The sequence below is a fragment of the Accipiter gentilis genome, chromosome 2 (genome assembly GCF_929443795.1).
Source record: "Accipiter gentilis chromosome 2, bAccGen1.1, whole genome shotgun sequence".
NCBI lineage: Eukaryota > Metazoa > Chordata > Aves > Accipitriformes > Accipitridae > Astur > Astur gentilis.
The window spans coordinates 33,733,026-33,760,049 of NC_064881.1; the positions used below are offsets into that span (position 1 = coordinate 33,733,026).

At 35.8% G+C, this 27,024-nt stretch overlaps 1 protein-coding gene across 2 annotated transcripts in view; it reads left to right on the top strand.

Moving 5' to 3' along the window:
- Positions 1-27,024, top strand: part of ZFPM2 (zinc finger protein, FOG family member 2) — a 320,273-nt gene that overhangs the window by 39,103 nt on the left and 254,146 nt on the right. Inside the window, exon 2 of one of the 2 annotated variants that reach the window (XM_049821554.1) lies at positions 25,895-26,053. The exons of the other annotated variant lie outside the window; for it this stretch is intronic. Within the exon in view, the coding sequence (XP_049677511.1) occupies positions 25,895-26,053 (159 nt within the window). The remainder of the gene's footprint in view (positions 1-25,894; positions 26,054-27,024) is intronic. 2 annotated transcript variants of the gene reach the window in all.

The following is a 27,024-nucleotide window of genomic DNA, read 5'->3' on the forward strand; positions in this document are numbered from 1 at the left end:
TTTTAAAGTCAGGTTAAACCAGGTGATCTGAAGGAAATGGATTAGTTAATTCCTTGTATTATATATTCTGTAGTATTTACAGTTTAAAATAAAACATATATTACAGAAATCTAGATTTTTATTTTAATATCTAAACAAGATGTAAAGAAAATAGTGCTTTACAGTCTCCTCATGTTTTAAACTTGAAACATGAACATTTTCTCCTGGTTTTAGCTTCACATCTAAATTTTGACCTGTATAAATTTTGACTTATGTGTAATCTCTAAGTTTTCAGACAAAAATAAAGTGCAATAAACACTGTACCTGGAAAATGGAAATCACAGTCAAGTAAATTGGCATGCACAACTGTTTTTGGGCAAGGAGAATTAGCTCTACTGAGTGGTATTTTTATTGGTAAAGTCTAGAAAATGTTATAGTGATGTTTTATTAATGAGATATTTTTCTGCTCTATTATGAGACTTGCAGTGGGCAACAATATCACCTTGTGCTGAATGCTAGAATTTGCAGACAAGCAATCAGGTCTTTTTCACTGTTCATGCATCTAGTTGTTAATTTCAAAATTGGGGCATATCCTTTAAATGTTTACTTTAAAAAAAAAAAAAGTTAAGAACTGATTGGCCTTAACACATACCATATATTTGGGTACCTGGTGATAAAATAAAATTCTGTCCTGCAGGGGACAGAATAATTGTTAAATATCAGGTAAAGTGAATAGGAATTACTGAAATTACTCATATGTAGTGAATGTTAGTAAAAGGGACCATAATTGTAAACTAGACAATTTTTTTGCCTCAGTTTGTATCTAGTGAACTTTTGAAGTAAGTTACTGTGGGCTTCGGTGGGTGTAACTGATGGCAGAATCTGATCAAAGTGCCATTACTTGTACTCTCAATTAATTGCGCTCTTGATTAACCGCATCTGAAGAAATAAAGGCTAGGTTCAAAATCACTTCTGAAATGGTTGTGGTTTGCTTCTAGTCTTACATGGCCATGTATTTGTAATTAGCAGACACTTCACATTTATCATGTGTTGTATTAAGATTTTATACTTGCCTTTCTAGAGTTAAAATTAAAATTTTGATCTTAAAGCTTCAAGAAGAGGCCCAAAGGTTTGAATTAGGAGCAGTTATAGCTTCTGTCCCTGGCTTAATTGTAACTTAGTTGATTAGCAAGTACTTTGTGACAGGCAGTAAATTTCCATAGGTTGATGTTGCAGGGCTTACCTATCAAACACAAATGACCTAGAGGGCTAGTACCTGACTGCTTCCTCTGACAGCATTTGTAGACAGGCTTTATTGTAGATTAGGACTCTTCACTTTCAGAGCTTAACAAGCAGCTGTGGGCCAGTCGTGAAGCTGAGTAGAGACAAGGGACAAACGTTTGTACTCCTGTCCTTTCACGAACAGAGGCCAAAATGCAATTTATACGCTGGTCTTGAAAGCTGTATCCAGTTCTCATGGTGTTCGCTCAGTTTCTGACTTTCATGAATGAATTGGAATTTTCTCGAGGATGTTCACAGACTGCTCTGTTCTGTCAGAAGAGATAATGAAGAGCTTTAATATTAATGGTGAGACAATGATTCTGACAAACTTACTTCTATACTTTGCTGAAGAAAAATGATAAAATGATTGTATCTGCAAATTGAGTAGACTCTGATGAACAAAATTTTGAAGAGGTGAAGCCTGCTGATTCCAGAACTGCTGAACAATCAGCCAGAAATGTGTGATGCATTATCATGTGATCTTATTATTGGTTAGGATCATTATTGGTGGTTGTCTTTCTTGATGGCCAACTTGGTTAATTCTTACTCTGATAAAAACACAAAACTTGCTAAGAGCATCTGAAGTGATTGAAAATATTGCCTCTGCTTCAGGCAGCATTAGGTCTGGTTGTAATAAATATGAGTATTTACAGGGTAAGTCAATTGTGTGATTCAGCACACATTTTAAAAATTCAGGAAATACCAATCAACCATAAATGTACTTTACCTGCTGTTTCTCAGATTGGTGAATGAACGTGTAGTTGGAAAATGTCCATTTTTCTTACTGCATTGTAATTTATAGCTTTTAGCGTACCCTGTTGCTATTACATAATATTTTCTAGCTCAGCATGGAAAGTAATAATAGGTCTTTGCATTTCTCTAATGTTATCCAGTGTCAAAGTACTTAAAAGCAATAATTGATTAAAGCTTGCTATGTGTCTGTGGGATTGGTAGGGGCTCCCATCACTTAGTAAAAGAGTTGTTTACAGAGAGGTTGCAAGCACAGATATCATTCCAGATGTGTTCCTTCTATGAAGCCTTCTCCCTTTCAATATGTTCTGTGCCTGCCAAGTTCCTTACAGATTGGCACCTCATTCTTTTTCTTTTTATCTTTTTTTAAAACTAATTTTCAGCATTTACAGTGTGGTACAAGTATTATCAGTAGATGATTCCTTTTAAGGACTGAAGCACTGAAGGTGCCAAGTACAGGTGTCAGAGTTTTAAAAATGCAGGTATCTGCCTTAGCAGGTTACTCTGAGTACCTGTGTTAAATGTTTTAGCCCCATTCATCCCTCCAGTCTGCAGGGAGACCTCTGCTCCTTCACAGGGCGATTCATTACTCTCACACTGAGGTTGGAGAAAGATGGGGTACCTTGTGGGTACCACAGAACCACTTTTGAGGTCCATGGAGGTGTCATGAGGCTTGAGGCAGGTGCCGCACACTACGCCCTTCGCTCCTTGGAGGACCAGGCTGAATTCTCTTTGGAGACTAGTGACTTAGCTGAATGTATCTGTCCTTTATCAACTGACCGCTCTAATCGGGACGTGAGAACAGTTTTTGCTAGATGTCTTGAGGTCCCATTACACTTCCCATCTTGCCTAAAATTTGGTCACCTGAGGAGCTGGAATCATTTTACTTTTGATAATAGCATAGCCCATTTGGTACATCTTGAAATGCAGATCAGTGAAACTGAGGCATTGTTTTACATTAGTAGACTTTCTGCTATTCTACAGAGGCAGAGACATATAACTGTTATATTGGGTTTTACACTTCATGCTTTGTTTATCTGCCTTCAGTAAATGATTTCCCTGGGCAATATCTTATCCTTACATCATATTTCTAGTATCTCAGTAGCATATGTTGTACCCACTGGAGCACACTCAGTGGTAATGTCTTCATGATGCTTTCTAATGTCTTGTCATCAAATTGTACATCCATCTTGTGCTTACAGATAAACAGATAGAATTTCTGTAATCGAAAGAGCACAGCCACAGCTCTTGTTCTGTGTGAGAGAAGCTCTAAGAACACTGGCTTTCTGTGTCTCTCAAGACCTTACTATTAAATCCTATGAGCTTTGGATCAATCATACTTATTAACTACACCAAGAATTCTGCTTTGGCTCTGTAAGGTCATGTACGATTGATCAGTAAGTTACAGCTGATTTTTCCAAACTGTAGCAAGCTGTATTGCTCTTTCCAGGTTTAGTGAGCTTATTGTCGGGAATGCTTATTGTTTAAAGGAAGGTGAATTATAACCAAAGTATTTCAACAAACAAATAATTTCATGTTTTAGAAATCCAGGCCAGGTGTCCTGGCTCCTGAAGTCCTGCCCTAAAACACACCGCAGTAAACAGTAACTAAAAGGTATTGCAGGATTTGCTGCTGATGTCAGTGAGAACTTATTTCTTTTGATTTTCTTTAAACTTCTCTAGTCCTGAAAAAATGTTATACGACTGAAAACAGAAAATAGGCTCCTCCAGTGTTCCTTTATAAGCAACTTTGTCTCTTATTACAGATAAAAAACTAATACAGATTATATTTAACAACTACAATTAAGTAGAATTTTTATGGAAAATTATATATGTAATGTTTTCATGTGATGAAACAGGTATAAATGGCTGAATCACTGCAGCTGCAAAGCATCACATAGTAACACAAATAAGGAAAAATGTTATTTAACAGTGAAACCCTAGTGTCACTGGTTACCTCTGCAATAACATGTTAGATTCCCAGAAGTGAGACCTATACTTTGAAATAGAGCTTTGAAGGATAGAAGCTTGGCTCAAAGCGTAGATTCAAATTTAGATGAGTGTCTGTACTGTGTATCCAAGCTTCAGTCTTGAATTACAAGCTGCAGCTGTTTGGCTGAAGAGTTAACAAAACATGTGTTAGATAGTCATGTATTGACCAACACAGTTCCATAGGTAGAATTTTGTATGTATTTTTCCAAGAGGTGAACAGTCTGCTGTGCTTTAAACTGTAATATCTGGCTGAAGATTTATTTTGTAGAAAACAAAATATGGCAAAGTCAGTTCAAACAGTGGTAATAGTATGCCAGTGTATGTAAAAAAATAAACATACAAGATCATAAATAATAATAATAATTTAAAAAAACAGTTTTATGTAGGTAAGAAGTGACAAGTGTATTGTAGAAGTGAATTATAGCATTTAATCTCAGGTCCTGAGGAAGTTCTGACTTTCATGCCTATGAATATCTTTTTATAATTATTTCATTGCTCCTGTGGATGACAAGTTAAAGATTAGAGTTTCCTGTGGAAAGTCCAGTCAGGGAAGTCTGATTATAAGAGGAGATTGTGAGAATTGCACTTTTATTATTTGGGAGTTAGAACAGATGGATAGTTGAACAGTAATTTGAACATAAATTTGATACTGGTGGGATCTTTTAAGTTAATTTTTAAAATTGTGCTTAATATTATTAATTACAGTTAAGAACACACATAGGAATGAGATGCATAGGTCTTTGTGATCAATTTTATGGTTATATTTGATGGAGTAGGCGTAACTATTCTGATCGTAAAAAAATAATTTAAAAATCCCCTCAAGACTACAAATAATAGTATACTAAAAGTCAAATTTCCTTGGAAATAGGAGACACCATTGAAGTAAGATCTTTAATTTACAATTTTGTTCTTTCTTGCCTGAATTCAACTTCCTGTGCAGTCTGGATTGTCATTCCCTGGCATGTTGGTTCTAAATAGAAATATTTGAAGAGATCGAGTGAATATACTTCAACAGAATAAATACAGATGCTTTGCATTTGTTCATAAGAGACTGTCCTCTTCAGCAACAGTTGTGGTATTGATGAATGAAATTGAGGCTACTAGAAGCTACTAGCTGATATTAGAGACTTCCCCATTTAGATTCTTAAATAGCTCATTGGGAAAATAGAGGTTATATTTAGTAAGGAAAATAATTGAAAGCAATGGGTTCTTCAGCAAAAGGTGACTTAGTGGGTATTTCAGGAGTGGTGCAACTCTTATGCAGAACTGTGTACGCCCTCCCTTAGAAAGTGTCTGATCTCCCCTCAAAATGCAGATAAGCCAGGTGGCAGTGTGATAGTGTGTCCTTAGCTGCCATAACTTCCTTTTCTTGGTTTCTTGTTCTTGACGATCAATGAAGTCACACTGGATACAGGAATCTTCACTGTAAAATTCTAAGACATTTGTTTGCATTAGGAGGTTGTATGATTCAGAGGTCAGAAGAAATCTTAACAAAGCAATTTATAGTTTGTAAATTACAGTAAATTTTAGAATTTACTGTCTCGGACAGACAAGAAATAAATATACTTTTATTGTTTTCAGATAGGGAACTAATTTTTTGTACAAAAGTTTAATTTGCAAATACCATTTTTAGTCTCCATTGCCCTGATTTTTATTGGATAAGTTTCATGATTTTGGAAAGTTTTGCCCTGTGAAATCTCAAATTACAGTCACTTTTCACTAGATCTGTCATCATATAGTGTGTGCACACCACCAAAGATAAGCATTTGCAGTGATGCAGAGCAGAAGAGCCAGCAATGGATAGGGCTAGACATTTGGCTAAAGATATATTGGCCTGTTCCAACTGGGAAAAATGTTATGTAGTATAGTGCCCAAATGCTGCTCGTAAGGTAAACCATGTAAGGTTCAGTTTATCCACCTTTGAAGATTAAAGGACTTCAGTCATTCCTGGAGGGTGTGGTTGGGGTTTTTTTGTTCGTTTTTGTTTTTTAATCCTGTGGTCCCAAAGAGTCCAGATCTGACTCAGAACAGTAAGCAATTAAACTTAGTGACTAAAACCCATGCTTCCTCTGTTGACAGTGAAGAATATGTCCCTTTTCACCTCTGAGATGAATTAGAGGTGTCAGTACTGTGATTTGTACTTCATGGTCTATTTCAATATTTCCAGAGCTTTTTAAATGATTCCCAATTCATAAGGAGGATTTATGAGTCTGAAAATGTATAAACCTTCTGGATGGTACTTAAGATCAGTTTAGGCTCTTCTCTGGAGTAACGCTAACTATTAGCATGAAATAATAAAACAACATACAAAAGTCAGTAGGACATAAAGTAATGTTGTTTTATGGAATAGTGAGTATTTTACATTTTATTCACTTTTTTTTTTTTTAATCCACTAGAGAATCAGTACAAAATGGAAAAAAAGCAAGGGAACTGAGGGAAAGAAGATTTGAAAATCTTCTGCCAAAGGAGAGAAGCACCATCTGCATCCCACAAGGCATTATCATATAGTTCTCAATGAGTATTCAGCATGTATTTATTTACCTCAGAGACCTGACCTATCACCTGTTTCCCTTTGCTGTGCACAGGGACTATCCTCATCATAGACATATTTGTCATTGTTAAACTGAGTAGAAACACCAGTGCAGATATGCACTGATTTACCTTTGGACTTCATGTCTGTGATTCTGGTGACTGTCAGCTTCAGTCAGCAATGAGAGGTTCTTACTGTCCATCTTCAAAGTAAAACTTTGACACTCAAGAAGCTTATCTGCACTTACATATTCAAAAAGTAATCAGCTGAATGTATGTTGTTCCTGTTTATACTCCCATTACTTGTATCTAAACCCAAGGTTTTATTACATGAAGCTGATGAAGGTCTTGTATTCTTTACAAGAAGACAGAATTCAGTCTGGAGTTAGCAGGTTAATTAGTAGTCACATTGATGAGCCTGCAGTTTCCTTTTAAAACGACATTTAGGCTGACAGCCCATCTCCCCCGTGGGTGATTCTGAGGCCAATATGGACTGTTGATCCCAGTTTGAGTATATCAGAGTATATTTTGAGTTTCCATGCAGTTTTAATAGCCCTGTTTAACACTGGTGAGATCAAGATAAGCACCAGATATTTTTATTGTTCCAGTGATGATTTTCACTGGAAATAAGATATAAATGAAACTATGTATCTCCTGTACTCACTAGTTTTCATATTTTTATAGCTGTAATCACATATTTAAAAAAAAGGGCTTCTAGACTTGGTGCAGAAATTATTTAGAATGCTGGCATTAGAACTGTCAATTAGTAGACCTCTTACTAAGTTATTTTTTTGTTAAATTGTGTTGAAAACCATCAAACCTTTGTGGAAAGTTTCCCTCCTTTCCATCCCTCCCCATCCTCGACACCCCCAAGAGTTAGTCTTTTGTAAAGATTTTAAAGAAAACTCAGTTTTTAAAAGCATAGAATTAGTTTTCTTTAGGTTAAATCATCTGTAAGAACACAGTAGTACTTAGGTACACAGTTTTCCAAAATATTTAAAAACCAATCTGATTTCCTTTTTGCCGTTTAGTTCAAAGAAGATATTTCTAAGGATCTCTCATGTTGCAATTCCCACTCTATAGCTTTGTTTCAGTCAGATAATAGGGCTTAATTTTAAAATGCTTGTCCTGATGCATTTTTTTCAAAATATATCTGAAGTTAACTGTTTTGTTCTACTAGTAGTATTCATTTCCTCTTACCTTTCATTTAACTAATTTGGTGAAGAAAACCTGATGGTGTTACAAATATCTTTGTCCATCAAGAATAAGATATGATTTTGAAGAGGATAACTACCAAAGTTTTGAGTCTTCTGAAGTAGTAGAGTACACCAGTAATAACCAGAGCAAAGGAGTAACCAACAGTAACAATGTTAGAAGACAAGTTTGCTGAAGAATATAAATTAATTAATTTATTTTTTAGTAAATTAATAAAAATAATTAATTAATAAATCTATCAACATAGCGCAACTTAGTTCTATACAGTGCCAGCAGCGCTCCAAAATGGTTTTGTTTTCCTATGTATTTGTTTCTAACAAAGAATATTTTCTTGGTACTATGGTCTCTTGCCTATGTGTGGTCATAAATCAGCTGTACTGGTCTAGACGAAAGTGCCCTAGCTTCCTGCAGTAGCTAGCTGCAGTAGGCTCTTCTGCCTTACCCTGTTCTTGACTGTGAAGCTTAAACAAAATGTGGCATCTTTATGCTTGGATGTTACGTTGGAAGGCTGTGCCTCACAAAGTATGAGATTTGAAAAGTATTTGGTTCTAGGCACAAAGGCTTACGAATGTCATGATGGATGCCTGCAGAGTGCATGAGGATGAGAGCACCATGAGAGAGTCTGGTGACAAGGAAGAAAGCATGCTTATTTTTTTGAAGGCTGGTCCAAATTTCTGCTCACAACCTTTCCCCCTTGCCTTGTTGCTTTCTTTTCTAAGTTAAAAAACAAACCAGATTCCTTCATCTGGTATTACCTGTTTTGGTGAAGGCACAAATATGTTGGTTTGTATTGCATGCTACTCCCTGAAACTTGATATTCGTTGCCAGAGAAAACTGGAAGGACATCTGAAGACATTAACTGGCAACAGAATAATCCTTAAGGATATTTCAAGCCTGGATATTGATGATGAGAAAAAAAAGTCCCATTCTGTGTGTTTCTTTTGCTGGGACATCAAGAAAACTCTCAAAAGGGTACAAAAAAAAAAAGAATAAAAAAATCCAACAGTCTTGTGCTAAATAGATAGCAATTAAATGTTGGTAGTGACATGAAGGCTATAGTTTCTCTAGTAGTATTGGCATAATACTCTAATATTATTGATAGTGTTTTATGCTTCTCTTTTTAGTAGCAATGTCTCTTCTATAAAGATGTCCATCTTGAAAATCTAATTATCTTCAGAAGAAATTCTGTTACCATACAGCATGACAATGTTATACAGTCTGTGACAAGCAGTGCGGTGGGCTTTTTTTGGTGGTTCCTACTGTATTATTAATGATGGCTGACCATTATTATCAATATTGTTATTACATTTTATATTTTGATTTCAAACCTCTTCTATTCTTCTCAAAGCCATCTTGAACTTGATAGTGCTTAATAATACAACTTACTTGAGTTGGTTATCTGTGTGTCTGTAATGGAAAACATCCGATTCAACTCCTAGTTTAGTCCTGGATACGTGTTCTACTCCAGGTGTCCTGGGTTCCCTCTCTTTTTCCAGACCACTCTGTGGTGTGACAGTTTCATGTAATGTTAGCTATCTTCTGTCTTTTTGATCAGTGTGAAGCAGAAACTATATGCAGAATTTGTGCTATATTCAGTTCTACTCACCCTAGTACCAGAAGATGTAAGAAAAAAAAAGAGGAGGGTGCTCAAAGGATGAAGCAGTGAGATTCTGAGTAACTCTTAGACTGTAGTATGTGAGAAAGATTAAATTCTAAGAACACTTACCTTTTAGTAAGGTGATAATTTACACGGCCGTGACAAAAGTCTGTTAGTATTTGAAGGTACAAACATCTAAAAAAGGTAGTATCTTTAGAGGAGTTACAATGAAGGGGAATGGACTGAAACTGAAAAGCAAATTTTCGTTGAACATTAGGCAAAATGTTATAGTGACTTTTTTTCTATTAAGGAATAATTGTTCTAAGGAAGTTGTGTAAAAGCAGTGTCGGTCTTTAAAACTGAAATGGGCAAAGTATGATAACAATATCAGAGGATCTGTTCTGTGTTGCCAGGTCAGCACTGGCAAGGTATAATTGGCCTTCCTTCAGGCTGAGTTCAGTGGTACTGAGTTCAGTTAACTAAGCATTATACTTTTATGAATACCATGTGCAACGTTAGACAAAATACTGCAGTGGATCTTGCACGGTTACTAATCATATTGAACCTCTAAATGTTATACTTTCAAAGTTAAACAGGTACTGTGTATATTATATTATAAAAACCATGACTTCCATTATTACAAAAATAAGTTCACCCTTGCATTTCAGCAGCCACATAGTGTGCAGGAGCCAGGTTTATAAGAAACTTAGTTTGCACTAAATTTAAGTTGCAACATGTATGTAAACTGAGCTTTGGTTTTCTAGGGATGTGCTTGTACATATATGATGAATGTCACATGAAGAGCATCAGTCAAATTTTCACAGGCTTAAGTAGAACGACAGCAGACAGAAGAAAGGCACTTATGGTGTAGAACTGAAGGAATGATGAAGTGAAGATCTTGTCTAATGTACAGTCAAACCTCCCATGGCTCAAACACAGGCAGTGCTAATTGCATTCACGGATCTATTGGAGCTATTGCCTCAGTGCTACAAATGGCCTGTATGTAATTAAAATCTCACTAGAACATTCGCTCTTGATTTGATAGTTTTGGAGGAATTAAAGAATATTCTTCTTATTTTTTCACCTTTAAGTCTATTTGATGGTGGGGTTGGAAGTGCTAGAATACTACACTGCTCTATTGGTTTTGGCTTTTGATGAGATAGTACAAGAAAATGTGCATCATCTCCTGATATTATTACAGAATTGCAGAATGATTGAGGTTGGAAGGGACCTCTGGAGGTCATCTTGTCCAACCCCCCTGCTCTGACAGGGTCACTTAGATCAGACAGATGTGTTAGTAGCTGTGGCAGGGCATTTTAAAAAGCGGAAATTATTTACTGGAAAATGTTTTGGCAAATAAGATTTTTTTCATTAAGGGGAATTACGTTTGACAAGAAGTCTGTTGGGGAAGAGAGTTTCAATTTATTTTGTGGATTAGTTCTTTAGTCATATTTTGACATTATTTAATGTTAAACCAATAGCAGTAGTATATAATTGTCACTGCTCTTATTCGCATCATAAAATGACACAATCTGATAGTAGCTAGAAATGCTTTATTTTTAACATGTTAATACAAACAGGAAACATTAAGATGTAAGAATACTGAGATGTTTCCATAAATATTAAATGCCTTGTGTAAAGATTTAAAATACAAAATTATAAAATTCAATACTAAAATTTAATAGTCGTGATTTTGTCATGGAAAAACATAAAAACAAGAATGAAAAATAGGACCAAGACATAAAGAATGACGTTCCAAACCATTTTTTTTGTTGTTACTGTTTCTTCCCATACCAGACCTTTTCAAAATACTGAACTCCACAGAAAGTTTTAAAGAGTGTATGTTTTGTCACTTAATATTTATCAGCTAATTTCCTTTGGAAATCAGTATTTGGAATTTAGTTTCTTAGTTTTCTTTTTCGGCAGCCATAGCAATTTAAGATTATTTCAAGTAATCTGCAAGTTTTGTAAAATAGCACTGCAAATTGATGCAGCTGTATTAGTTGAACTTTGAAAGGCTTCTTTGAAGTGTGGAGTTTTAGTTGTAGGGAGAAACTGGCACTTCCATGAAGGTGCAGTTGTTTACTCCTTAAGTGAGAGAAAATAACAACTCTTCTGGAGTTCTTACCTAATAGGGAAAAACCTTGGCCAAATTAAAACCAAAACATAAGCCGGTCAATGATATTTTGATAATCAAATTGGAATACCAGTGGAACCAGTGAACTTTTTCAGTGAGTAGGTTTACTGAGAAGACTCAGTCTGAAGTAAGATTGCCTCATTTAAGTTTGGCATGTAGAACAAGGTATTAGGAAGTTTGAAAGTATAAGTGAAAAATGTTTTCAGAACTCCTATTTGCTATGAAAAAGAAAGAGGAGATGGGTTATCGACTGATCACTGCCAAAGCATCCAGTAGCCTAATTTGTAGGAGTTTTGCTGAACCAACTTGCAGAATAATAAAACAACAATCATGATAAGAGGAGAGGAGAATGAATTCTTGTTTTGATTTGATGCTTATTGCTTTGAGATTTACATGGCCTCATAATAACACTTACCAGCCATCTGGTTTCCAGAGGAAAAAACTTTTTTTTCTTCTGAAAAGGCTAGGACATAACAAGCACCATTTAAAAACTCATTGTCTGGAAATGACATAATGACTTCGTGTTTTCAAATTATTAATTAGTGATTAACTCAGAAAACCAGCAGGTTATGCCAACTCCAGGGGAGATGCAATGTATTTGTGCAACCTGGCAATTCCTACCAGTGAGGAATCAAATTAAAGTAGTAAAAAAGTGAGCAGGGGTATTAAAAAAATCCAGTACACTGTAACATGCACTTCCAGTCTATATTAAAAGGTGTAGTTTGCTTATTTGTATTTTTGGGTTTATATACCTATATGTATAAAGATACGTAACTGTAAATGACATAGAAATGTTGTTATTTTTCAATAAATCCTATTGTGTATGTGACCTACACTACGGTATGCTTACATTATATATTCCTGAGATGTGATAATGAAAGTTAATTTTTTTCATGGTGATTGTAAGACGTATATGCTGATAAAGCGCAGGTTAGTAGTGCATTATATTTTCGGTTAACACAATAAATGCTGTAAAGTTGTTATTCTTTGAAGATCTTAAAAAACCAAAACACATTTCATCCTTATGGTGCATCATTGTAAACTACAACAACTGTTATTATTGTAACTAATCATAACTGACAATCTAGTGGGCAAAATGAGATCTGATTATCCACAGAAAAGAAACTATAAATTAATATTCCTTTGCAGCGGACCCTCAGGTTGGGAGTGCTTTACACTGGAGGGACACTGCTGATGTCCAGTTTGTGGCTTGTGGTGGCTAAATACTGCATTTTATTCCATCTGACTTCTTTCAGATTATTTGGTTTCTATTAAAAATATACACTATGCATTTATCTTACAATCTGATCTAAAGATTTAGTACTAATTTGAGACCCTTCAGTTTTGTTCTGCACATTGATAAACTCCATTATGGGATTAAAATTAACGAATCCCCTGTAGTTAGTTCAAATTCAAAGCTCTAAGAATGTAACTAACTAATTACATAGTTCTATAGCTCTTACATACTATTAAGTAGGTTTTTATTATATTTGTCAAATTATAAGAATCTCACTAAGCTAAATTACCACTCATTCTAGTATGCATCTGCTAGACAAAGATCATGAAGTCTGTGGTTTAGCTGATTCCTAACATCTCAACTTTCCTTTGCTGTTACTTCAGAACTCCCAGTTACTTTAAGCGTGGTGTTTTTTTCCATTTGTGTCTGTTACATCACCTGCTGTTGTTTTAAGTTTTTCCTTTAACTGTAACATTGAGTTATGGATCAGTTTAGGTGTGCTTACTTTTTATTGAGGTCTAACCCAATTGGCACTGTATTCAACATACAAGCTCTGTAGCTTTGATGATGTTATTAGAGATCGAATTTGGGCTGTCTTTCCAGGGCTCATTTTTCTGCAGTATTCTTTGTTTCATTTATATTAGAAAAGGCAAGGGGGAAAAAGCAATAATAATTTGAAGAGAAATAGCAACCTGTGAGAGAAGTCATGAGTTCACTGCTGATTTCTGGACCTAAAAAGTCCAGATTCCTTTTTTCTGCTTCTTGGATTTAATTACATGATGATGTACAGAGATGAGAGACCAGTTTCAGTCTGAGGAAATGCATCTAGAAACAAAAGATGAACAGGAATAATCTGCAGCTACCTACAAAAATAGAAAATATTAAATAAACAGAAGAAAAAAGACCCCTTAATTTTCTGTAGCAGTATAGGATGTCTTTGCTATATGAGAAAAATGTGAGTATTTTGTCTTGAAACTGGGGATGCAAAATTACAGTGAGTAATGAGTATGTATTCCTCTGATCCCTTAATGTACTTGATGTGAGGTTCCTCTTTCATCGTAGCTAACATGCTGGCCATTAAATACACTGCAGCAGCATCATTAGTGGCTTCAAAGTGCTCCTACTTGCATCACATTTTTCCCTCCAGCAGGTGAGTGAGAACAGTGATTAGCAACTACCAGTATCTGTCACTCATTACTCATGTGATTGCCAGAGAAATTCTGTGTTTGGAGTAAGGGCTGCGTGGGAGTTGGAGGTAGAGAGTGAACTTCTGCTGCCTTCATTGCTCTGAAAAGCTTTATGCTCTGAGCATGCCTTGGCCATGTGTAAGAGAAAACTCATCCTATTGGGGGTATGGTGTTTGAAACGGCTTTGCTATAGCAGTACTTGGTGAAGGAGACAGGCTGTAGAGAAAGGCGTCTTGAGTAACAGGCAGCGTGTTACTTACCTGTTTGAGATACTGAATGGTGAGATTAGGACATGCAAAGAAGCTTCTGATGCGTACCAGTATCACAGTTTGTTGTGTCTGGACGAAAGGATTCACTGAAAATTTCTGGATCCTGAAACCTCAGAGGATTTCACTGGACTGTTTGGAGCAGCATGCCATAGATGTTATTTGACAGATGTTGACTGGTGTAGATGTGTCTATTCCTTGTTCTCTTAGCTTGATTTTAAAAAAAACCTACAGGAGTAAAACCAAATGAAAAGGGAGTCTTGAGTATTTTCCTAAAATTGCACCTTCACTTTTCATATGCAAGTTCCAAATATCTCATACATTTTTTCTTTTTAATACACTGTTATAGATATAAAAATCAATGACACTTCTCATAGATGTATGAAGCATCAAATATTTGAATTTTTATTATATAGATACATAAAATTTTAGTGAAAGACACAGAATTAAGAAGCCATCTTCTTACACAAACGATGCTTTCTTTCATTTCTTTTTTTTTTCTATGCCTGTAAATTTAAACTTTATTTTCATACTTATCTAGCTGAAACAATCCACAGGAACTGGATAATATTTGCATCAACGTTAGCCATGTATCATGGGGCAAATTACATTGCCAGTATTTCAAATTAGATTGCCAGTAGTTTCAGCAATTGTTTTGTAAAAGTTAGCAGATAAGAATCATACAGAAATAAATGATGGGTTTAAAAACAATAAAATATACCATAAACTAGGGAAAAATGCTTCAGGGATAATATTTCTGTATAACCAAACAGGAAATTTTCCTTGTTCGCTCTGTTACATTTAAGAAAACTACTGATAAACTACTATTGCAAAATTATTCCCATTATTCTACCTAATGTAGAAGGTTATCTACAAGCATCACAGATCCATCTCTGAGAGCTTTATGCCCAGCCTCTTGTTTGCTTTGTAGGCTTTAGTTAAAAATGCCCTTCATGAAAATAGGTGCACTGTGGTACTGTGGTAGTTTTGTGTTGCTGCTGTGATTTTAGTAGGGTGTTGAGTCAGGGTACTCATCTTGTCACCTCTGTTCTTCTCTTCCTCCTCTTGTACCGCCAGAAATACACAGAACAGCATCTGCTGTGAATCTGTTGTGACTGTAGGTAGAACTAAGACAGCTAGAGAGACAGTAGGTCTTCTCACTCCATATCCTTGTATTCGACAAGATCTCTGTGCAAATATGATCCTTCTGATTTCTTTTGCTATGATCTATAGTGTACAAGAAGTTACAATTCTGACTGGCTGAGATGCTACCTTCTAACGAGAGCTTTCAGAGAAGAGTTCATTTTCAATCTTGGAGGCTGCAAGTGTAGCTGGTTAAATTAGTAAATGGATGATCAAGGTAGGACAGTAGGAGGAGGAATGGGGCTGGAACAATTAGTGGCTACAGTTTATGAAATTACTTTTGTCATTCTTAGCACCTGTTAATAGTTTCCAAAATCTGGTTTCAACTGGAATCAACTCCTTATTGAAATCTTTCATAAGGGAAAGTAGTTAATGATTTGGGCTTGTTTTTGGTTGTTTTTTTTTGTTTGTTTGTTTTTGGTTGGTTTTTTTTTTGTGACTATATCTGTTTTGTTTTCTTGCTTTCTAATATAATAGTACAGTGCTTGTTCTAAAAAAGAAAAAATTAAAATCCCAGTGCCACCATAAATGTTGTAGATGGAAGGAAAGAAATATTTATAAACAGCTTACGCAGCTTACTGTCCATTCATAGTCATGAAACACGTGCTCTTTGATGCTCACTTTCAGTGCTTTTCACTGAATGTTTAGGCCTTGAGCATGTAAAAATGTTTCAGATTGGCAAGCTTACACACACAAATTGCTTAAGTGAAAACACAGTGGAGAAAAGTAATTTCAGTTCTACTGGGAGGTAAACTCCTGCCTAGGGACTGACTTCCCCAAATTTGCTTCAGTGACACCTTGCATCTCAATCCTAGCTCAGGTGCATTAACACTATATGGTAGAAACCACAATTTTTTTAGCCACTAAGACACATTAATCCATTAAGACATTTACCTTGTAAATTTGTCCTATTGACACTGCATGGATTAAGAAAAGTAGACAGAGGAAATTAAGTCTAAGTGCACATATGATTGTAACAAGTTATTCATTACCTGTTGTCTCGAGTTTTTATATAAATCTGGCAAGAATAACTGGTGGGACATGCGAAGGGACTGAAGTGGGCTGTGTGGCTGCTCGGGTGAGGGATCATTGGGAACAAAGATGTGACTTCCCAAGGACATAAAAAGTTCTTTAGGAGAATCCTCCAAAAAGCTTACGGAAAAACCATGGGACTGAGGCCCATAACTTGCTGAAAGGTATGAAACAGTTCTGCTAACGTGTATAGGTGTTGAGAAAATTTTAAAGTTTGGACCTAATTGGCTATTTTACTTGTGTATTCAGGAAGAAAAATAGCAGCTGAATCAGGATCAGTGACTGTACAGGAGGTGACTTACTCATGCAAAAACCTCTTCCCCCTTCTTTTCTAGTTTAAATCACTTTCTACATTTCAATTACCCACTTTACCCTTAGAGCAAGAACAGATACTGTTATTTCTGTTATTTTTCAAAATGATATAAATACATCATAATAAATACTTTTTAAAAAAAGCCTGTTCCAAGATGAAACTGTTACTATCACTGCTAGTTCTAGAAGATCCAGATAACCTTCTATTTCATTCTTTAGAGTATTGAAACACACTTTATAGATGTTCTTTTCATACAGTGGCATGGGATCAGTTAAGATGCCTCTGGATTCATACCCTTCTCTGCTACCAGTTTTGCAGTCACATTGGAATCACAGTACCAAGGAAATCACTATTAAAAATTCCACTGACTTTTATTCCTGGGAGTAGGAATTCCAGAATGAAGTTGCAACTGTTAAATCTTCTCTACTGTCACTGTGTGCATTGTATCTTAAAAAAAAAAAGCTTGTTCCTTATGGCATTGAGAGACACACGTAGAAAGATCCCTACCTTGAGGGTTTTATAGTACAGCAACACTTTGACTGCCAGCAGGTGGGAAGATTTGAGGAGAGGAAGGTTCTTTTAAGTGCCTTTCATAACACTTGTATTTCAAAACAATTTCAGTTCTTTGGCAAAACATCATTCATTTGGTAGATGAGTGTGATCTTTTATTATTAGTTCGGCATGTACAAGTTGTGTAATAACTACCACACACCACTTGCCTTTTTTTGGTATTCTCTCTGTGCTCATATTGAGGTAAAATCAATAAATCCTTACGTTCATCTGCAGGATAAATATGTCCTTTCTGAATTCTGTGAGCCAAACAAGGTGCACCTTGCAAAACAGTGCCCCAAAAGTAAAAAGAATTGCTGTGACTCTTCTATGGATAACGGTATTGGAGGACTAAACCTGTATGTTGGCCTGAGCCCCTACTTAAAAATGGAGGTCTGACATTTAACTGCAAGGGTCTTGCAGCTCATGTTCTGTGCACCTTTTTTCTTCTTTTTTTCCCATGCAAATGAAACTTTGGCATTAATGGTACACTTGCACAGTATTTTTTTGAAATCTGTGTCTCCCTAAGCATGTTTTGAATGGCCACTTTTTCATCATTTCACTTTTATTGATTAGAAATATCCTGGCCTTGGATCCAAGAGCAAACTGACTGTAGGCACTGTCAATTTTGTTGTGGCCTCTTCGATAATGGTAAAAGAAAAGAAGACAAGAGGACAAATGAAAGTGAGGTTCCAAATTACTGAAACATTTAAAGGTCTTTGTAAAGTTTATATACAAGCACAGTTAATACTGTCATGCACCGAAGAGCCAAAAGACCTAGCAGTGAAGAATATTAATCTACTTTTATAAAATCAAAGGGTTCATGTTTTTTGCTGTAAAGAAATAATTTGAATAAAATTTGACCCTTTCTACAATAGTCTGTGGGTCAAATTGAACCTACTATTAAAATTCTCTAATATCTTTCATGTATTAGCATTTCAAAACTCGATTTAAATATTCACAGAGCTCTTTTTTTAATAAACTTAACAAAATTCAGGTAATTTCCTTCAACTTTCTTGATTGAAGGAAGGCAGTGGGTACAGATATAAAAAAGATGTACAGCTACGAGCAAAACCTGAAATCAATTATATATAAGAAATAACATAACACATGGAAAAAAATTAATCAAAAGGAAAAATTTCTGCTATATGATTTTCTTGGTCTGCTACCTGCAGGCAAGGAACGTAAATGAAAAAAAAAAAAAAAATCAGCATTCTTCTGACAGATAAGGGGAAAATTAATAAAAATGTTTCCTTCCTACCAGATCCCCTGATGCAACTTAAGTTAAAAGTGAGTGGCTGCAGGAAGAACTTATGTTTAAAAATAACTCCTTTTTTTTTTTTTTTGGCTACAGAAATATACTTTCGTACTTGCCGCTAAGCTCAATTACATCAGGTCGGTATGGATTTATAGTGTCCAAAGAGCAGCTCTTTTCCATTCCTTTTTCTGTTAAGTTGGTCATTAAATCATGATCATAAAGTTTCTCCCACTCCGAAAGTGAGAAATGGTTCATTCTGCTTGGGTGCCACAATGAAGATGTAACGAGTCGCTCACAAATTGGCACAATCTTCCAATCTGGACAAAACTTTTGAAGTTCAGCCAGTTCACATAACAGACTGGAGAGGTTCAATGTGTACAGGTAGCATTGTGTCTCTTGAGTATAGCTGTAAAAATGTAACAGGAACTACAGAAATAACTTAGTTAAGCTAAAAAGAGAGCTCAGTGGACTGAAGAGGGAAGCATTTTAGTAAAAGTGGGAGTGGTTTGTTTGACAAGTATTGACCTTCTTAAGAAGTATATTTAAGGGTATTTTTCTAAACTGATTTCCCAGTTTGCACTTAGGTTACTTACTACCAATAGCATGCTTAATTTTAAAACTATTCCTGCAGCGGTCAGTTTGTCAAGATTAGGTATTGCCATCTATCATCTAACAGAAGAGTATTTATGCACCTCTCTTGGCCTGTTCTCTCTATTCTCATGGAATTATGTGATTAAAATATTTTTAGTTCTCACAGGAAAGAAGGAAGAGGCAATATTTTTTATGAAGAAAATTGAAAATTGGGATCACTATTAACTAAAAGCCAAGAGAGAGAAGTAGCATGGACAGTCATGGGGTCAGGTTGTTGGGGTTGGGGGAGCAACTAGTTCAGTAGGAAAACTTTTATTACCATTTGCCTTTATTATCTTCTATGATATTAGCTGCTGACTCGCGTACTTCCATTTCTGTAATTCATGTAGATACCTCTAGTTGGAGGTTCTCCTTCTCAGGGGAATATTGAAAGTCTCAGTGATTGAACAGTATCCGACAGTCCTAGTGCTCGACAGAAACTGAAAATTTATTCTGATTTCTACAGTATATATTCATCTCCTGTATTTTATCAGTCCATGACTTCATCGTGGTTGAACATACAAGGTCTAAAATATTTGAGCCTGGACACTTAAAAAAAATTCTACAACACACAAGAGAAAGCCAGCTTCCCAGTGAGGAACTTGGGAGTATATTTTTGGTAGTGTCTTGTAAAAATTTCTTCCCCAAAAGGAGTTGTTGAATTGTTTCTGTTGGGGTTGTTCACATCACTGTTAAACTTGTCTCCAGGCTGCTGTAAAAGCACAGTGGCTGAAAACAACCACTGTTTTGAGTTAGCTGAAAGGCTGAAGAAGTAGCTAAGTCGTCTTGTATAGAAATGTTCCCAGAAGGAAGCTAACTCTGAACTACTGTGTGGTGTCTTCACCCCCACTGCCATATTTAAAATGAAATAAAGTGAACCCTCTTCTATATTTTTAATGTTTCTGACCGAATTTTTAGGAAAAAAGTTCCCTATGTGTCTTTCACATGTGAATCAATGTAAAGTGTTTGCCTGCTGGTTTTTTTATTTAATTGTTTGTATTTAGAAGAAAACGTTCTTGTTGAAACAGGAGACAAATAGATTGATTTTTCTGAAGCTTTTCCCTCTGTAATCAGAGAGCATCACATACCTTGGTTTTACCATAAGCTAAGGATAATCTGTGTGTGGCAGTATGCTTTCCTAGGAAATACTGGATGGATCACGCAGAACATGCAAAATTCATGATGTTGATCCAGCGAATTTCAGACCTCTCCGAGTTATTGGAGTTGTTATTATTTAATGCTACTACTACTACTAATTATACTCATTAACCTCTCCCCAGCCACTCACTGTCAAGTATTGTAGACTTGCTGAAGCATTCTTAATTTGTTAAGAGCACTGATCTATGTTGCTGCTCTGGGAATGTAGTAGAATATTGGTAGGTGGGAAGGAAGCTAACCACTTAACATTTTCATGAGATAATTATTTCAATGATACTTTCCCACTGTAGGATACATGCATTTTAAGCGCAAAGCACTGGACAGGAAAGCATATAAGCATGTGCCTAATTTGAGCATGCATTTAAGTGGTTTCATTTAGGGAGAAGTCTGATGAATTTGACTATGAGAAATGATTACAGAACTTACTTACCCAGCTTAATGTTATTGACTTTCAATTATTTCATTATGGTTATAGTACCATAAAACTGGAGTCATGCATTGCTGTATCAGAACTAACAGGCTCAAGGGGTCTGGTGCTCAAATTTGTGTTCAGAGGAGTGTTTACCGTAGCAAAAGCGTCTTTTGTTAAGTCAATGTAAACCCTTTTTTGGTGGTTCATTCTCACACTTTTCCATGTTATGAAAATACTTACAGTGTTGGTTTTGTTTTGCTAAATGTGGCCTATCCTTTCAAGTGTCAAGGTAGCATCTGTTACTCACTGTGTAAAGATTGCCACTTAGCTGTCTTTATGTGTGTATCTATATGTTTGGGTTTGCGTAGAAGTTTATGACTGTTTGAGAAAGATTTATTTATTTTTTTAGCATTTAATACATTAATAGTGCTAAAAAATATGTGCTTGAGTGTCTGTAAATCTGGTACAAATTAGGGAGCACAGTTCAGATTTCCCCACACTGCGCTGCCAAGTGGCCTCAATCAGAAGTAATTTTCTCCATGAAGGCACATGCAGCTCACTCGTCAGCCTCTCCTCAGTAGATATTGTTATTTGTATCAAATTATATGTGGTGATTTTTTGAAGTGGACTACTGTGTCCACTAAGCCATATAGATTTCTGCCACATTGACTCCTTCATTGCTGTCACTGATTGTACTGTTTTCTACTGCCTCTTGTTTTCTATGTTATTTGAAAAAATATTTGAGATTTATGGTCATATCAATAAATATTCATGAAACGGAGTAAGTACCAAGTGAATAAACGGAACTACCAAACCCCTCAAAATCTCCTGTGTTGTGTACAACACAAGTATTTGCTTGTTCTATAAAGGAAATAGTTTTTTCAGGGCTTCATGCCAAATCTAGAATGAAGTAATGGAGACTTCATTTGCCTTCAGTACTCCCATTTAAGATTAGAAATTGAGTTTTTACCTAGTGCATCTGGCAGTTCTTAACTGTTTATCATGTATCTAGCTAATCTCAAGCATTTCAGAATCACCTCTCCTTAGATTACATCACATTCTTTTACAAAGTGCTAATAGGAAAAGAATTGCTGAAATGAGAAAACGAACATCTAGACTACCTCTGGAATTAAGTATTCAACTAAATTCTTAAACCATTTCAGTTTGAAATTTTACTGTTTTATTTAAAATCATATCTCAGAGCTGTTTGCTGTCAGACCACTGTGACACTCAGATGAATTTCAGTAGTATGAATTATTTGGATTTGCATTGCTGTGTCATTATGGCAGTTGTTGGTTGTAATATCACACTTAATCAGCAGTTATTGAAAAGCATTTTTCAGCAGAACAGGGATGGGACCTTGACCCTGTTCCAGTTGAAATAAAAGCAGACATAGTACATGTTGTGCCATAGGTGCTTAATAACATGATCAGTGTAAGTACTGGGTGTAATACTGTTAAATTAAATCAACAATTTAAAAGAAATGCAGAAGGTAAGGTATAGTACTAAAGTAACTGATTAAGCTGTATTTGGACTGTTGAAGGTAACATATCAACATAATAACAACTGGGGAAAAAAGCACTATTAGAGAAAGCAGTTGAAAGAAACTGTTATTTTTAAAAACATTTATTTTTGTCTGTATGTCTCTGTATTTTTAAGTATTTTAAATCAGGGAAGAAGTTGAACAGGTGCTGTGTAGGTTGTTCCCTAGATAAAGGAGCTAGTAAACTTTGAAAACTGACCAATACATTTTTGAACCAGATAAATTCTTAGTTCTCTAGCTGACTTGATTTACTGATATCAGTAAGAGGTTTTTGGAAGCACGTGGCCAAATTAGGCAAACATAAGCCTGCAGAGTTTATGTATTTGCGTTAGTCAAGAATATGTAATTCCACACAATCTTTATTATGAGGTTCTGAAAATTTCTTCATTGTCCGTTTATGTGCAAGTAGTTGGAGTAGTCAAGAATAGAGAGTTTAATCTGTTTATGCTTACCTAGTAAGTGGCTTTTGATTTTACTGTTTTGTTTAACCCATTCTGTGTTTGAGTGATGATTAAAAGTAGCCACAAAAATCAGGCATCGATACTTCAGTTCACATGAAACTAGCAACCAAGAAATACTTAATTTTGCTGTTACTCTTGTGGGCTGGTCTTACTCATGTTGAACAATGCCTTACTCTTTAGTTAAAGTTATCAGTTTATAGCTCTGGGCATGACCTGAATGTATTTGAACACTTGAAAACTAAAAGACGACTCAACATGAACGAGACAGAATTTGTCCCAAGGATCAGGCTGTAGATCGGTGAATTAGAGGAGGCAGCAGCAGCCTGAAACCTAGAAAAATATTTATGCACTGATCCCTCAACTTCAACAAAAGTCATGCTGTTTTTTGGAGTGCAGCGTCTGATGTCAGCCCCTGAGGTGACCTGTTACGTAAGGCTGTGATGCGTGCTTGTATGCGGCTGGAGAAACTTCATTAGGTTTTACGTGCGGCTTGGCATACGCAAAGCAAAACCCGGAGTAGATGCCTGCATACCTCTGATCTTGTTTGGATGTGACAACATTTGCAATTCTTTTTTCAAATGCTTGGACATGAAACTTCAGGAAATGTTACATACCTGTTCATACATAGGATGTATCTATGGAAGCATTTGTCAAGAATTTTGCTTTAGTCTGAGATTTGCTTAAAAGCCAAAGTCCCAACCCACAAAAAGACGGGTTTGAACTGTGCTGTGCAGCTGGTGCGTACATCGTTTTTCTTCTGCCTTCTTGGAAACAGTGTCGGTAGAAATTATAAGGTGTGTGTTTCCATGACTGCTGCAAATGAAAGCATACTAACTGCACTTCTGTTCTTTTCTTAATTAACGTACGGTGATTATTAGCTTGCTGATTACGTACTGGTGACCCGATCAAACAAACCAGTTTAACATCTAGAAACAAACCTAAATGTCATGTACACATGCCAACTGGATTACTTGCAGGTATATTGCTTTCGGTGTATTTTGCAAGTCACTTACTGAAAAAGTCAAATGACAAAGAGCCAGTCATTCAGCAGGAAGTCGACTTTCACTGAAAGGCTTTACATTTTTTTCCCCAAATTTAAAATATTTGGAAAATTTATTAAAGCCATGTGGCTGCTTTTCAAATGGTGCAAAACATGGTATTTATCCATCTTTATACATGGCAGAAATTTACATTTCCCTAAAATAGCATATTTTTTGTTTCATTGTGTTTTTCCTTTCTAGTTTATTTATGCAGATGTTACCAATGCACACCAGTAAATGGCTCTACAGACAATGTCACATATTAATAATATGATGAAATCTGAAAGGTGTTTTTTTTTTTTGCCAGAACCCCTGTGCTTTCATTTCTGCCATGAAAGTGGACACACGTAAGCTGCCCAAACTGCCCATGTTTAGCTGCAGTGCACTGCTCCAGTGTGTGCTAGTGCTTTGTTCTCCATTCCGTACAGTGCGGTATCCACTCTTCATTCCCTGTGCATATGCAGTTGCTGGATTTTTTCCCAACATGGCTAGAAGGTGCAATTAACAGTAATGGATACTTTGATAATGAGAATCTTTATTTCTCCGGCCATAATAATAGCCCCTTATTTTAGGAGATATATTGTTGAATGACAGCTAGAGTTGGTGAGTATGTGTCCACAAAAGTGGGTTCATTTGGTCAGATTCTCAGCTGGCACAAATAGTCATATTTCCGTGAAAGATAGTAAGCTGTATTAATTTATGGAATCCCAGCTGGGAATCTCAATCAATTTCAATAAAAAGTAACCATCATATTCCTCTGAAGCAAGAATTACACAACCTAGCCTAAAGTGAATTTTGCTGTTTTAATAAATGTAGGTAGTCGCTGGTTCATAATAAATTACGTAAAATTAGAGTGTAGTCAATATTTGATTTCTTTTAAAAATTTATCCCTTCCTTTTCATCGAACGCAACAGAATAATTTATGTATTGTATCTCAGCATGATAGATTGTATAGGAATAGTGTATTTAATACTGGAAAACTATCATATAAATACAAATTACATTTTTTTTCATTAGCTGGCTAGCTTTCATTTCGAGGAAGAAATACTCAGTCAATTATAAATGAGGCTGTGCTTTCATTGGAGAGTGAAATATGTAATTTTTTTCAAGCCTCAACCATGTATAATGAAATCTCTCTTTTGAAATCCAGTCTTAAGATGGATTTTGAAACATACTGACATTTAATAAAATCTTAGTTAAATTAAAATATGTTCAGTTATTTCAAATCTCTATTTAAATCTAGGCTAAAATTCTACACCTGCACAAGAGATGTCTTTAGCAAATAGTTACTATTAACCAATGATCGTGAAAAGTGTCTATATAGGAAAGAAGAAATTTTAATTTTTGAGTACATTCCAATTGGTAACTGGGGCGTTCTGTATTATAGATCTGTCAGGCACTGGCTCTTCAAGAGGATCTGTAGCAATAGTATGTCTAGGTAACTAGAAGAAGAATCAAAGACCTCAGGCTGCTATTTCAGGTTCAGACTCGTTCTCTGCTTCTGTAACTCTCCTATGTTTCTGTAGCCCTCAGCTGGTGGTTTACCATGATGGTTGTTTGGCCTCTCTGAAATGAAGTGATAGTGTGTCTGAGTCCCATCCATTGACTGGGAGTCTGTTAAAGAAGAGTCTAGCAAATGAATGGTCACGGATACTGTCAGGTGCTAGTTGAAGTAAAATAGCAGAATGAGCTGAAGTTTATACGGTCAGTACCTTTGTAGTACTAATTCACTGTAGTCAGTACTGTTAACTCGAGAAATGAAGCCTGTAAAGGGAATCTATTAAGTTCTGTAATTCAGCATCAAAAAAACAATGACTAACAAACAAGAGAAGGCTCTTCACTGTTTACGTGGGTTTACAAATAGAGCTTTGATTTCCATTGTTAAAATTGTCTGCATTTGGTACTAGAGCCCAATGAATAATGACACCACCCCCCCCCCCCCACCATGTGCAAGTATTAATACATATTATTAATAACACTGTGTATTCTGATTTGAAGTCATCAGGAAAACAGTCACTTTCAATTTCAATTTCCATAAAATGTTATTTATCCAATTCTAATAAATGTTGAACACAGCTGTGGAAGGAAAAACTAGCAAAAGACCCCCAGTTATAAGTTCACTAAGGTTTTATTTCACATTGTCCTGTTAGATGGTTTTGCCACAGTGTTCCTGATTCTTTTTAAAGGGCCCCTTGAAGATGCCATTGAGGATGAAGAAGAAGAGTGCCTGTCTGAGGAAAATGATACTATCTCAAAAGAAGACTTTCCGTTGGAGGAAAGCTTTTCTGCAGAGTTTGAGCCTGAAAATCTGAGCTGTGAAGAAGTGGAATACTTTTGTAATAAAGGTAATCATTGTAGCCCACCTCTTGAGGGAATACTGGCCAAACTGTATCCAATTGGTCAAAAAGATTTTTTGGTTTAAAATGTACAAAAAGTCCTATTAATATAGTACCTTAAAAATAGGAAAATGAGTCACTTGTGGAATTAAGTCTGGTAAGGAGTAAATATTTAAATGTGTTGGAAGATGTACTTTTCAGGGAGGTGAATCGTCTTGCCTTTAATGTTTTCCTCCAAGAATGTTATTTTCTATGTATTTAACTGTAGAGAACAGACCTCAGAAGTCAATTATTATCAGATCCAAAGCTAGCAATGCAGCATGTCTGTTCATTGCTTCTTTGCCTAGGAAACATTGCTAGAAAAACAGATTGTGTCTGTAGATTCTAGGATTAAAATAGAGCTTATTATAGAACTTATTATGCATGGTAGAAAACTAGTGATTTGTGAAAGGATAACTTTTAAAGTTGCAGATGCTTTTTTGATGCATTCGTTACTTGCAAATTATTGAAGATAGAGGTATTTTAGCATAAGCCACACCGATTCATTCTTACCCAGTGTTCAGTCTGCAAGGTTGTGCTGTTTCCCATTCAGCTGACAGAAAAAGCTCACTATCATATACTGTTATTTAGAAGATTGATTTAACCTTCTTCCTGCCAGATTTCCACTTGATTGCTTTATTGTTTGTCTTCTGCAGGTAAGGATGCCTATCAAATAGCTGGAGTTGTTGTGGTGATGTTCTTCTGTTAGTCCACAACCCCCTCAGACATTTGGATATCGATGACTTCTCTGTCTTTCTGTTCTTTCCCAGATACTGACATACGTTTTCTCATGATAGTTTGATATGCCCCTTTTTTTATATTATTTCCATCTGTCTTGGACAAAGTAGAATAAATTCGTTAGAAGAGTCAAATGTTATGATTGCAGAATATTACTCTTTCTTACAGAGTCTTCAGTCATCGGTGGGGAAGGCATGAAAATG